This window comes from Petaurus breviceps, unplaced genomic scaffold (genome assembly GCF_028583685.1).
Source record: "Petaurus breviceps papuanus isolate PSGF00001 unplaced genomic scaffold, PetGlider_PUasm1.0 90644, whole genome shotgun sequence".
NCBI lineage: Eukaryota > Metazoa > Chordata > Mammalia > Diprotodontia > Petauridae > Petaurus > Petaurus breviceps.
The window spans coordinates 8,573,811-8,587,816 of NW_027187298.1; the positions used below are offsets into that span (position 1 = coordinate 8,573,811).

General features: G+C 37.2%; 1 protein-coding gene and 1 long non-coding RNA gene across 3 annotated transcripts in view; one reads left to right on the forward strand and one right to left on the reverse strand.

Annotated features, from left to right (window-relative positions):
- The window catches only part of MBOAT2 (membrane bound O-acyltransferase domain containing 2), a 178,502-nt gene that overhangs the window by 120,718 nt on the left and 43,778 nt on the right, over positions 1 to 14,006 (reverse strand). The window contains exons 2-3 of the mRNA XM_069064801.1: positions 12,062 to 12,207; positions 525 to 602 (exon numbers count right to left, since the gene is read on the reverse strand). Coding sequence (XP_068920902.1) covers positions 525 to 602; positions 12,062 to 12,207 — 224 coding nt within the window. The remainder of the gene's footprint in view (positions 1 to 524; positions 603 to 12,061; positions 12,208 to 14,006) is intronic.
- Positions 2,688 to 14,006, forward strand: part of LOC138143543 (uncharacterized) — a 141,502-nt gene continuing 130,183 nt past the window's right edge. Inside the window, exon 1 of one of the 2 annotated variants that reach the window (XR_011163721.1) lies at positions 2,688 to 9,290. This is a non-coding gene — a long non-coding RNA (uncharacterized lncRNA). The remainder of the gene's footprint in view (positions 9,291 to 14,006) is intronic. The other variant, XR_011163722.1, reaches the window with a different exon arrangement.

Consider the following 14,006-nt stretch of genomic DNA (forward strand, 5'->3'; position numbering starts at 1 on the left):
GAGAGTACTTTGAAATATAAACATTAATGGCACTACACTAATGCAAAGTATTAGTAGGAACACATAAGATAACATTCACAACCTATGCGACAGGAATTACAATGTCTCATCTTTTTACGGTGTCTTTCTAAAAGGCAGCAGGTATGACATGCTTTTAGAATTTCAAACTGGAAAGAGAACAAGCAGCCTATGAACTATTCTTTCAAAAAAAAAACTTACATTAAAAAAGAGCAGGAATGGGGTGGCTAGGTGGCACAGTAAATAGAGCACTGGCCCTGGAGTTGGGAGGATCTGAATTCAAATCTGACCTCAGACATTTGACACAATTACTAGCCATGTGACTTTGGGCAAGTCACTTATCCCCATTTGCCCTCCAAAAAAAAAGAGCAGGGATGCCTACATTCATATCAAAGAAGTAAACAAGTAAAAATAAATGTAATACAGAATTATCTCAAGTATACTATACTAGTAAATATTTTAATTGGTCTCTTAATTTTAAGTAAATGTAAAAATTATAGACTTACTTGTGCATATTTTCGACTCCTATTATGATCATGATATAGTATGAAATTCCACTTTGTACAAGAAAATGTAAGGCATACCTATAAAAAAAAACAAATTAACCATTATTAGAGTAAAGATCCAAAAACATCAACCATCTATTCTGCAAATAAAAATAATAGGCTCAGTCACTTATCCAGGAATTACCATTACATGGCAGAAAACAAATATTAATAAAATATATGTATACATGGTATTTTCTCATATGAACACAGATCACGGATAGTTCTACTCAAATTAATTTTGCTAGTCCTACTTTTACTGATAGCAAATAAAGTATTGCCTCAATCACATGAGAAACACTTATCTAATTAAGTTTTAAAAAGCAATAATGTTTGAGCCTTATCTTCTAAAAGTAGTATTCATAAAATGACATAAAAGTGATTAATATTAGAAATGAGGGAAACATTAAATGAATTCAAGCCCTCTACTTATTCTTAGACCAAAAGCTAAAGCCAAGTTAAGCTTCCCTAAATTTCTGGTCTATTCAATTCTTAAAAATTCACTGCCTTCTATTAACAAAGGTTTCAACAAAAGTTCTAACTAAGATGGTATGTTTCTTTCTTAAGTAGGCATCTACTATTAAATGGGAAAACAATTGAGACTATGTATTCATTTCATAATTATTACATATGTTACATATATATATGGGATTATAAATCCTTCTGTTTAAAGACTGTTCTTCCACTCTAAATGTATGTGAGAATGGGATAATGAAGAGTTTCCCCTATGAGTTTAATGAGATGAGGAAGGGGATGGGATAGGATGAGAGGATGGGGGAGACAGAGAAAGAAGTAGGGAGAAAGAGGATATGGAGGGAGAAAAGGGAAAGGAAGGTAAGGGGAAAGGGGGCAAAGAAGAGGAAGAGAAAAGGGTAAGGGAGGAAGGAGATAAAGAGAGGAGAAAGAAAAGAGGATGAGGAGAGAGCTGAGAAAGTGAGGGGAGTGGAAAAAAAAGGTGAGGAGGGTGGAGAGAGAAGAAAGGGGAGAGATACAACAGCTATGAGATTTCTGCCTCTTCCCACCAAAAGATTAATGACTGCCTTTCATCAGAAGGCTATAGTAAGTAAGCTTCAGGTTCCTATGAGTCTTCCCAACCACAACTGGAGAAGTGACTGTAGTTTTCTATCCCAAAAGATGGTGGAGAGTGACAGAACAAGAGTTCCTACAGAAAGCCATGAGATATAGACACATGCTTCCACTTGTATATGCCCTTAGCAATATACATGAACCCCACTCTCCTGAGGGCAAGGGAAGTGGGTGGGAGGGTGGAATTAGAGGGGTTGGACTTGAGAAGGAAAAGGCTACCTCTTCAGAGACCAGAAGAAAGGAGAAGAGAATGGGGGATGACGTGTAACCTCTATCTGTTTCAATGTCCTCAACTCTAAAATGGGGATCACAAGAGCACTTACCTTCCACTTGTAAGGATCAATTGAAATAATAGCTATATAGCACTTGGCACAGTGCCTAAAACATAGCAGGTACTTAATAAATATATATTCCCATAAGTGTCAGAGGTAAGATTTGAATCCAGGTCCTTTGATTCTAGGGTCAGCACTCTTTCCACTAAACCACACTTTCTAATATCAGTTGTATTTTCAAAAACATTCTTCATGTTAATAAGTCAAACCAAGAAGCATGTATTCAATGCCTACTATCCATCAGGCACTGTGCTAAGCACTAGCGATGCAAAGAAAGGCAAAGCACAGTCCCTCATCATTAAAGTGATTGCCAATTTTTTTCTGAATGCTATTCACAATGTACCACTTGATTTATGCTGATTCCCCAATATGTTCTCTAAGTCATAGGATTCAGAATTAGTATAAGCAGGGAAATTACAGTCAAGTGGGCAAACTACAGCACAAAAATAATTTAGGGTAAAGACTTCCTCCCCTCGAAAGCTCTAACTGCTTGGGTAAAGAGCCTATGAATGTAGCTAAGCCTTTAATGGTCTCTAAACAATTTGTTGACTACAAAAAGGAGTCAGAAACATAACATAAATATTAAAATGAAACTCATCTAGATAGAATACAATCCCTGGTGTTTTGTCTAATTCAAGAACAATTTTGAAAGGAACTTTTTTTTTTACATTATACTGCTGAACTCTCTCAATGTTAGTACAAGGCACATCCCTCTACTATTAATAACTGATGAGCTAATTTTTTTTGCCTGGGGAGGGAGGAAGAATATATTTTATAAAGAAAGTGGGTTTTGCTGGGAAGTATATATTCTGCCAAAAATAAGACTACTTTAATATATTTTAATATAACTTAACTTCAGGAATAAAACTATAAAAGGAAAACTCTCCAAAACTTGTCAATCACTAAAGGTTTAGGAATTTTTACACATTGAGTAGAATAAAGTTCATTATACCCTTCAGCGCTCTATGGTTTGATTTAAGCGGGGAAAACTGCTAACAATAAGGGCTCTTCAAAAGTGGTCTGATTACTTCAGGAGGTTTTGAGTTCCCTTCCACTAGACAGAGATTTTCAAGTAATAGGGGCTACACCATACCATTTGTTAACAGATATTATAAGAAGAGACTTATATACCTTATACTAAATAGACTTTGAAGTCTCTTTTCAAAACCAAGATTTTTATATTCTTAGAATGTCAAACCAAGTCCTGAGCAGCATTCCCTAGAAGGGAAAGAGTCAAGCTATCTTTATTAGCTCTAAAAACAAGTTTTCTCTGAAGATGTTCTTTCCGGCCTACTTTTTCCCAACTTAGAATAGTCCCAATACTTCAGACAATAGTTTCTTCAAACATTTTCTTAGGACTACTCAAGTAGCTAATGACTACTTTTCTGTCAGTATTAGCAGTCTTCCACTCTTTATTTTAATACATCTGTCATAGCTTTAAATATGTTAAATCATTCATAACTCACCGTCCAACTGAATAATCACTTACACTTTCAACTGATTTCTTAAGTCTTTATAAATACTAAACGCATTCTTTTGAATCAATCAATGAAGTTAACTCTTAAAATGGTGCATGGTCTTTAAATATCAAAAAAAAAAACCATTTCCCATATAAGAAATAATTACTTCACACTTTTTATTTTAGAGCTGATGCATATTATAGATAACTTCAGAAATTCTAAGTTTAGAACTTTATCTTAATTCCAAAAGATTCATCATGGAAAATGCTATCCACATCCAGAGAAAGAACTGATGACGTCTGAATACAGATCAGAACATACTATTTTCACTTTCTTTGTTTCTTTTTCATGGTGTTTTCCTTTTATTCTGTTTCTTCTTTCACAAAATGACTAATATGAAAATATGTTTAACATGATGGCACATGTATAACCTGTGCTTGTCCTCTTGGGGAGGAGGGGTAAGAGGGAAGGAAGGAAAAAAATTTGGAACTCAAAATCATAAAAAAATGAATGTTGAAAACTATCTTTACATGTAATTGGAAAAAATAAAATAATATTTACATAAAAGACAACTTTGTCTTTTATAATTGCCACAATCATAAACCACTTAAATTATATCTACCAATCACTAATAGCTTTTTCTCCTCTTCCTTAGCATTTATTATACTTAATTGTACTTCAAACTTTTCTGTTTCTATTTCCTAAATAAAAATGTATAACTAGCAGGGACACCTGAAGAGCAAAGCGAAACAATCTAGAGCAATGACTTTGTCTTTCTGGGTAATGAGTTTGTGACAACAGATGGACTAAAAAAGACCTGATATTAATACACATATTAACCATCCATAAACATTGTCACCACTATAAAGGCAAACCATTACCACTCCTCTCCATTTCTATAAAGACAATTCAGTTTGCTTTCTATGATATTTCCCCCTGACGGGTTGTCATTTATATTCTTTATAACCTGATTTCACTTTGAAAAATTCTTGCCATATGAGGGAGGGGTAGTATGGATCTAAAAATCCAAATGCAAAAAGTAATGCAACCTTCACATGTAATCTTCTGCCTCAGTGCCTGGGACTACTTTTACCAGCCATGATTAGGATGATTTTCTAGAACATCTTAACACTAAAATTTACTGATTTTTCTTCAATATCTTATTTCACTAGTATGGGTCTTCCCTCTATTAATTCAGATCATTCCACAATTTAGCAAACCATGTCCATGAGTTACTTGTTACTTACACACACACACACACACACACACACACACATTATAAAACAAACACAAAAAACCATTACCCTGCAACCAATCTTGTGATGATGGCTCAATGAATTTATCATGGGTAGTTCTCAGATACTGAATGTATCCATGGGTTCTCAATCCAATACTTTAGAGCCTGGAAGAACCTACCATAGTTTACTCTATTAGCATAGTTTTCAAGAACCCAAGGTCACTTCCATACCATAATGAGGCAAGAAAGTATGACTTCAGAAAGGAAGAGAGAGAAATGCCAAGCACTTTCCTCAAATCCATACTCTAAAACTAGGCTTTGTAAAATGGTTTGGATGGCTATGGCACTGAAATAGCTACTACAAAATAATCATCTCTTAAGATATCTTATTTATATTATGGCAATTACTGCACATGGCTCCCAAATTGTGCAAAAAGCACAAAAATATTCAAAACAAATTTGAAGGAAGCAATGAATCTAAAGAAAAAATTGCCTTTCTTTGAGTCACTAGCACCAGGCCCAGAACCTAACACACAGAACTCATTTCCTAAATGCATGATGATGATGATGATGATGATGATGATAATGGCGATGATGATAAAAGCCAAGTGTGTTAGAAAGCAAAAACCAGTTAAAAGATCCCAAGATGTAAAAGTGCTATAAAAGACAAACTCACAATAAAACTCAGGAATTAGGCATGTGTCATTGGAGGGGATATCCACAGTAATAGAACTGTGATCTTATCAAAATACTGAATTAGATTAAAGACACTGTACTAGTCTCTGGGAATACAAAAATAAAAATTCGTCCATGACTTCATAGAGTATACAGCCTGGTTCTAGGGGCAAAGGGAAGAACTGCTAAGTATAATACAAGGTAGGAAGCGATAGAGAAAAAGGAGAAATTTACACTATCTCTAGGTAAATTTTAAAAAGAAAAAATATGTAACCCTGGGAACAGTGGGACTTGAAAGCAGGTTACAAGGAGGCAACAACACCTGAGCTTTGCCAAGAAGGATTCTTAAAGATAGAGATAAGGAGGAAATGCATTCTAGGCAAACGGTGAATCCTTAGAGTTGGAAGATGGAATGTGAAATTTAGTAACAGCTATTAATCTAGTGTGGCTGGAAGAAACAATGTACAAAGGAGGGGAGAGGGAGCAATGTAATATATGGCTACAAAATTAGATTGCAGCCAAAATGTGGTGGGCCTTAAATGCAATGATACAGCAGACTTTTTAGAAGCTGTTACTGCCTGGTAGCTAATCCTCTGGTGATGACACTTTTCAGAAGAAAAAAAAGTTATCTAAATTTTAAATATCAGTAAACAAAACAAAATAAACCTAGAAGAATACAGCTGACAGAAATATGATACCCCTAAGAATGTATCATTCCAAGAAAGTTTATTAGACTTTAAACTGAAGGGATCTGAGGAAAGACAAGGCACAAGAAACAAAATTTAAATACTTAAGTGGCTCAAAACACCCTCAAAGAATAATAGCTATTCACCATCTGCTCTAATTAGCACACTGCTGATCTTCAACAAAATATTTGGAGTGGCCACAGAAAAAAGGCTAACAGGCCAAAAAAAAAAAAAAGTAGGTGTTATCACTGTTCTGTAGATACTGGGCTTCAACTCTATCTGAAAATGATATAGTAGAAACTCGGCTATCAAGATGCAGATCAAGTCGGGGATTTTTTCATCTCAGAGAATTCTCATGTCAGACAGTCCATGCAATACAGGACACAGAATTCCATGTGATAATTAACATAACAATAAAAGAGCAAATCAGTCTGAAGTTCTTAGTCAGAAAATGCACAACAATGCACTGTATCAAATTTTAAGACTTCATGGATACTGTCAAAGATGAATTACTCCACTGAAGTATTTTGTAAATTTTAATTATAATCCTGTTCACATGACAACAATTCTTAATTAACATCTTCCATCTAAGGAGAGATTATGTGTATTTCTACTCTGCTAATAATTCCCTTTCTGAATCTGAAAGTGTTCTAGTCAGTGGCAGAAGTATCATATTAATCATCATTTCTATGACTGTCTATGAAAAGGCATCCCTTACAACAAAAGCTGTAAGTAGTGGGAGAATAAAGAAAAAAACCCAGCAGGAACAAAAATATCTTTTTATTTATTTTTTCAAAACACTTTCTTTAGAAGCTAAGACTCTCAGAAAAATCAACAAACCTCAATCAAAAAGACTTAATACCATTTTAAAATCTTTTTGATCACCAACTATACCAAAATTCATGGAGCAGAAACTTGATTTGATGCAAATGTTACATAAAGAGAGAAAAAGCCCAATTATAAAAGAAAATTTATATCTTTTACAACCTGTATTTTTTCTATCCTGTCTCAAAACTTCTCAGAATTTAAAAACCCATAAGACTAAGTTTTGAGATTATATAGCAAAAAGGAACTTTTCCAACTCTTAAGCCTGTTGCAACAAATTTGACAAATACTAGACACTGTACTTTTTCCATTTACTTATCACTGTTAATATCAAGTAAGGTATAAAGAAAGGAGATATATGTTTGCCTAAAGGATTCACTGCCTTTAAAAGGAGGTATAGTATGGAGTCCAAATAAAAGAGGGATTCTTAAACTATAAATTTGTTTTTTCAAAGAAACATTTTGACATTTGTACTTCGATATGTTTCCTCTGTAATCCTATGTATTTTATTCTAAACATTTAAATACATTATTCTGAGAAGGGATTCAAAAGCTTCATTAGACTGACTGCCAAAGGAGTCCATGACACAAAAAGTGTTAAGAACCCTGATCTATAGATTGTGAGGGCCTCCAAATGCTTCTGTTTACAGATGGCACTGTAATGAATACATTAAAACCCAGACTATTTCAGAAACTCCTAAGTGAACTCTATACTCATTTTCATAAGTGCTATCTAACTAGTCACACAAGAAAAACTAAGTTAAAGAAGAATGCCTGTGTTTAGACTATGATATACAGAAGGATAGAGGACACTCATCAACACTTTTATTATTACTTTAAAGGGGAAATTTGCTAGGCCCAGAACTGAATAAGAAGAGGAAGAAGACTGGGTTGGGAACACTTTTCAAAATTGTATGACTCCAAGTCTCTCCCTAAAATGAAAATCCATCTTTTTAACAACCAATATTATTCTGGTGATGCTTTATGTAGTTGAATACTGTTGATTACAATCTCTGAAAAAAATAAGTTGAAGATCATCTAAAAATCAATGAACAGGTACATGGTAGGCATGATGATATTGAAAAACACTATAAACAAATAATTAAATAAAACCAGTATAAAGGATGTTGTCTGTACCAGAAAAAAAAAGATGGGTCAATTATTTAGTAAGGGTGATGGTAGCCTGCATAATCTGGAATGCCTGCTCCATAGGTCACACCCTCTTATTTTATCTTTAACTTTTTCTTTTTCTCACTCACTCCATCTTCTTGAACTGAGATGTTGCTTCTCCCTCACCACCTGGCTTTCACGGTTCCCCTTTCTAGTATGTTCTAGTTGTACCTCCATCTGTTCACCAAACTCATGGTTGTGTTAAGAAAGGCTGGATTACTTCTTGCTCCCCAGTGCTACTTCTGGGCTCTCCCTTCTACCACTACCACTCAGTCACCTCTTCCCCTTCGAAATTCATTCAGTAAACATTTATCACCCTAATAGAATTCTATAGAACTCCAGGATGTTCTCCTTCCTGCCTCAAAAAATTTAGTGCCTGGTTCATCATCTTTTCTCCTCCCCGACTCCTGTTCTCATACTACAGATCTTCAAACACATACCAATGCTCTTTCAAATACCATTACTTTCCCCTATTCCTCAATTTACTCATTTCCTATGACCTGTATTCTTCCACTCCACCACAGCTACTCAGACTGTCATATCTTTGATATTGCCATTAACCACCAGTGTTCTACAACAATATTCATGAACTTTTAAATTCCTTTATGTAATCATTGTTGTTTTTTCGCCTCTTCCTCTGCCTTGAAACTTTGAACCCTGTTCTTCATCCTGACCATGGCCTCTAATCCATCCATCCCTCTGTTCTTTCCAAGGCCATCACTCTTGCAACATCTACATTCTTTTCTCTTCTCTATCTTGACCCCACCCTTACCCCCCACCTCTGGAAACCAGTTCAACTCTGCAATGTCCTCTTCTTTCAAGTCCATCCATTGCCATTGCACCTACTGTAATGGGAATGCAAATTTGGAAGATCTTCCCTGCCCCTAGGCTAAAATGCACCTGAAGCCTGGGGAGGGAGGCTTGTTTTTCAGTAGATACTTTTTGATTGGCCAGTGGGTCAATAAGGTTGTTACTTACATTCTCTGAGCCAGAAGGCTATATAAGCCCTGATGATGTGTAGCTTGGTTTTGGGGATTCACTTTGAGAAGTGTTCTGTGATTTGATCTGAATTCTGGGAAGCCGTTGTTGAGAGTCCCCCGGCTCTGAAAAACCCAGATGTGGAAACCCAGATGTTGACTGGGTATGGATGTAATGGTTGGACAGTTTGGAAATCTGTCTACTTGATCTGTTTCTGTCTTGATAATTCTGCCTGTATGCTTTGAAGTTCGGGGTGCTGACCTTTTTCCCCTGAACAAGGTAAACGATATATGTCTGACTAATTAAAGTAAGCTTGTTAACCCATTTTGAGGTCCTTTCCTTTAACAAAGCAGATCCAAGAACCTGTGGTAGCTGCAAACCCTGAGGACGCTTGGGGTGCTTGCTGCTACACCTACTCATAAGCAGGTGAACAAAAGCTGGAGAAAATCACTAAACTGCGCTGCCTGGGTACATGACAAATTCATGCAACATAATCTCAACTGAGTCTCTGCAGCAAGGCAATCCTTGTACACCTTCTTAATCAATTCACTATGTCATTCAGGTCAATGATTTTTTTTTAAATCTTTTCATCCCTCTTCAACATTCCCACACCCTCTTCCCCACACCTCAGCTGAGAACTCTGACTCATTTTAACTGAAAAATTTGAGGTCATTTCCTGTGAGTTCCCTCTTCTTTCTTGTTCCTCATCTCACATCAATGAGATGCCTTCTGCCATTATCTCTTCCTCCACTCCTATTTCATACAAAGCCTTTCTCCTCTTCTTCATTCATAAGTGGTCCCATTCCATCCTGTCTTCTCCAGTAGGTTGTCCCTTCTTTTATCCCCAACTCTCTCATTAATATTGAATCTCTTCCTGTCTACTGGCTATTTCCTTACTATATAAAAATATGCCCATATCTCACCCAACCTCAAAAAACTCACTTCATCCATCCACCCCCACTAACTATTTGCTCTATATTTATCTCCCCTCCCTTCTGCAGCCAAACTCCTTGAGAAGAAGTTTCATTTCACTGAAACTGCTCTCTCTCTCTCGGGGCGGCCAGGTAGCACAGCGAGTAAGAGCACCGGCTCCAGTGTCGGGATGACATGGATCAAATCCGGGCTCAGACACTTAGTACCCACCCAGAAACACCTGGCCGTGAAACCTTGAGCTTAGGGGAGGCCAGGTGGTGCAGTAAGAGCACCAGCTCCAGTGTCGGGATGACCTGGATCAAATCCGGGCTCAGATACTCAGCACCACACCCAGAAATAACTGGCTGTGTAACCTTAAGCAAGTTACTTAACCCCAATTGCTTAAAAAAAAAAAAAAAACTGCTCTCTCTCTAAAGTTACTAATGATCTCTTAATTGCCAGATCTAATGGCCTTTTCTTAATCCTCATCTGACTGAATTCTCTGCAGATCTCAAAACTGTTGATCACTTTCTTTTCCTTTATGTTCTTTCTTTTCCAAGTTTTTGTGGCACTGCTCTCCTCTGCTTCTCTTACCTATCTGACTGCTTTGCTGGATCTTTATCTATATCACAACTACTAAGAGAGGGGGTCCTCCAGGGCTCTGTCCTGGGCCCTCTTCTCTTCTCCCTCTATACTTTTTCACTTGGTAATCTCATCAGTTCCCATGGTTTCACAACTGTTATCTCTATGAAAATGATTATCATATCTACTTATCTAATTCTAATCTCCCCCAACCTCCAATCTCACATCTCCAACTGCCTTTTAGACATCTCAGAGATGTCACAAAGATATCTTTCATTCAATTCAACATGTCCAAAACCGAACTCATTATCTTCTCTTCTACCTACCCCCCAAAAACCTCTTCATAACTCTCTTTTCACTATAAAGGATATCTCATCCCCGCCCCCCATCATCCAGTCACAACCTAAGTGCCATTACCAACTCTTTACTTTTGCTCACCTCCCATGTTCAATCAGTTGCCAAGTTCTGCCAATTCTACAACTGTAACATTTCTCATATATATTCTCCTTTCTTCTCTGACACTACCACCACTCTTTTTTAGAGTTTCATCAACCCTAGCCTAGACTACTGTTACAGCCTGATGGCTGGCCTCCCAATCTATCCTCTACTGAGTTATCAAATCGATATTCATATATAGCCTTAACCATTTTACCTCCTTATTCAATAAACTCCAGCTGTTCTCTATTATCCCCAGAATCAAACACAAAATCCTCTGTTTGGCTATCAAATCACTTCAAAACCTAGTCCCTTCCCACCTCTCCATTCTTCTGACACCTAAATTCCCACCCCCTCCACTTAATCTGCCTTTCAGTGACACTGACCTCCTCACTGCCCCTGGCACATAACACTCCCATCTCCCATTCTGACCTTTTGTCTCTCATGCCTGGAATTCTCTCCCTCCTCATCCCTGCCTCCTTGCTTCCTTTAAGTCTTAGCAAAAGTCCAATCTTATGGAAGAAACTTTTCCCAGTCCTCCTTTATTTAAGTGCCTATCCTCTGATATTATCCCTAATTTATCCCGAACATATCTTATTTGTTGTTTAGATGTTGTCTTCCCCATTAGACTGTAATATCCTTGAGATCAGAGTCTTTCTTCCCGTAGTTTGTATCCTCAAAGCTTAGCACAGTGCCTGGTATAGAGTGAGCACTCAATAAGGACTAGATGACTGACTCCACTGGCATGTATACGATGTTAAAAGAATAGGAGAACAGCCTGAAAGTTGAATCCCACATAGATAACTTATGGGAAGACACAGATAAAAGTCACACAGGACAGGCAAGTATGGGGTAGTTGTGACATACACTGTAGCTGGAATACTCACAACACTGAGATCACATCTCCATGGAGTACTACTATATTTTTCTCACTTTAAATAAAATTCTAAAATAAAACATATATTAATTTTTTTAATTATATAAGAGAGGAATTAACACTTCAACAAACTACTACTTTAATCATTTAAAATACATTAATTATTGTAACTACATACTGACAGCATTATCAGAACACACAAAAACATGCATTTCCATTTAAAATTATCAAAATAGCTACTTACCATCCAAAGCAAAAAAGTGAAAGATAAAGGCCCAAAAGGGTGGCAACAACATGTCTTATAAAAGAGCTAGTTTTGCTTGAATGTAGATAAGTTCGAAACCAAACAGCTGCTAGCAAGGCAAAGAGTTGGCACACTACAAAGTTGACCTGCATAAAAGAATACATATAATACTAATATTAGCAACATAAATCTGTGTCAATTTCATAATACATTTAAAAACTTCATGATAGAAACACAGAAAATTCGGTTAACTAAGAAGAAAATGGTTATTAGTTCTGAGGCAGCAGAAACCACATATCCTCAGATAATACACGACAAGCAAAACTAGGCTCGGTGGTATTCTCATGGACTGTTTTGTGAAGCAAAAAGTATGCTTAAAAATGCTTAAACTGTGATTTCATTCTGAAATTTATTTTTTAAATCATTATTATATAAACCAAGTTCTTGGGGGTGGAGCCAAGATAGCAGCGTAAAAGCAGGAAAACTTCATGATCTCCCCCCATAACCACCTAAAATACCTATAAAATATGTCTTGAAACAAACATTAGAGCTACAGAACCCAAAAAGTGACATAGAGAAACAAATCTCCTGCTGAAGGCAGCTAAGCAGGCTGGCAGGAAGGGTACATCATAGCCTACTGGGAGCAGAGACCAGTCCCCTGAGCCCGCAGTTTTAGCCTGAGGGCAGCCATTATCAGCAGCAGCTAGAAGGAATTCAGGAGAGTGGACCACCAGCAGCTGTGAAGGTTTCCAGAATTATCAACCAATTAATGCCAAAGGCAAAGTGAAAGGTCAGTATGGACTTTGGAGACAGGGAGACTGAGAGTGTGGTTCGGCCTCTGCCCCCAGAAGACAAAGTGGCTGAGGCATGGTGGCCATGCAAGTGCCTTGGCGTGGCCGCTTCAGAGCTCCTGGCCTGCAGATTGTAGGGGGACCAAGGGACCAGTCTGAGGGATAATTGCTCTTGCTTTAACCTGCTTGGATCGCTGTCTTGGGTGGAGATCCTGGGGTGTGTGAACAAGTGCCAGAGACTGTGAAGGCTTCAGAAAGGGCACCCAATTAACAGCTCCAGCAGCTGCAAAAACCCCAGTGATTTGGGACAAGGCTCTCCTCTCTGGAAACAAAGTTCTACTGTGGCAAAAAGCTCAAAAGTCAAGTAATTGAGTAGCAACAAGAGCAAGCAAAGGAAGCAAAGCAAACACATCAATCCAACTCTAGATTCCTTTTTTTTAGGGACAAAAAGGATCAAAGCATGGAACAGGAGGAAGACAAAAAAGTCAGAACTCCTGCACCAAAAGCTTCCAAGAAAATTATGAACTGGTTATAGTCCTAAGAAGGATATTGAAAATCAAATAAGAGAAGTGGAGGAAAAATTGGGAAGAGAAATGAGAATGATGCAAGAAAATCATGAAATGAGAGTCAACAACCTGACTGAAGGAAATAACGCCTTAAAAATAGACTAACTCAAATGGCAAAAGAGGCTCAAAAAGCCAATGAGGAGAAGAATGCCTTAAAAAGCTGAATTTACCAGAAGGAAATAAGAATCTCAAAAGCTCACTGAAGAGAATCATTCCTTCAGAATTAGATTGGAGCAAATGGAAGCTACTGACTTTATGAGAAATCAAGATACTATTAAACAGATCTAAACAAATGAAAAAATAGAAGGCAATGTGAAACATCTCACTGAAAAAACCACTGGCCTGGAAAGTAGATCCAGGAGAGATCATTTTAAAATTATTGGAATATCTGAAAGCCATGATCAAAAAAAAGAACCTGGAAATCATCCTTCAAGAAATTCTCAATGAAAATTGCCCTGATGTTTTAGAACCAGAGGACAAAATAGAGGTTGAAAGAATTTACCAATCACCTCTTGAAAAATATCCCCAGGGGTGGCTAGGTGGTGCAGTGAGTAAAAGCGCTGGCCCCAGAGTCAGGAGGACCCGAGT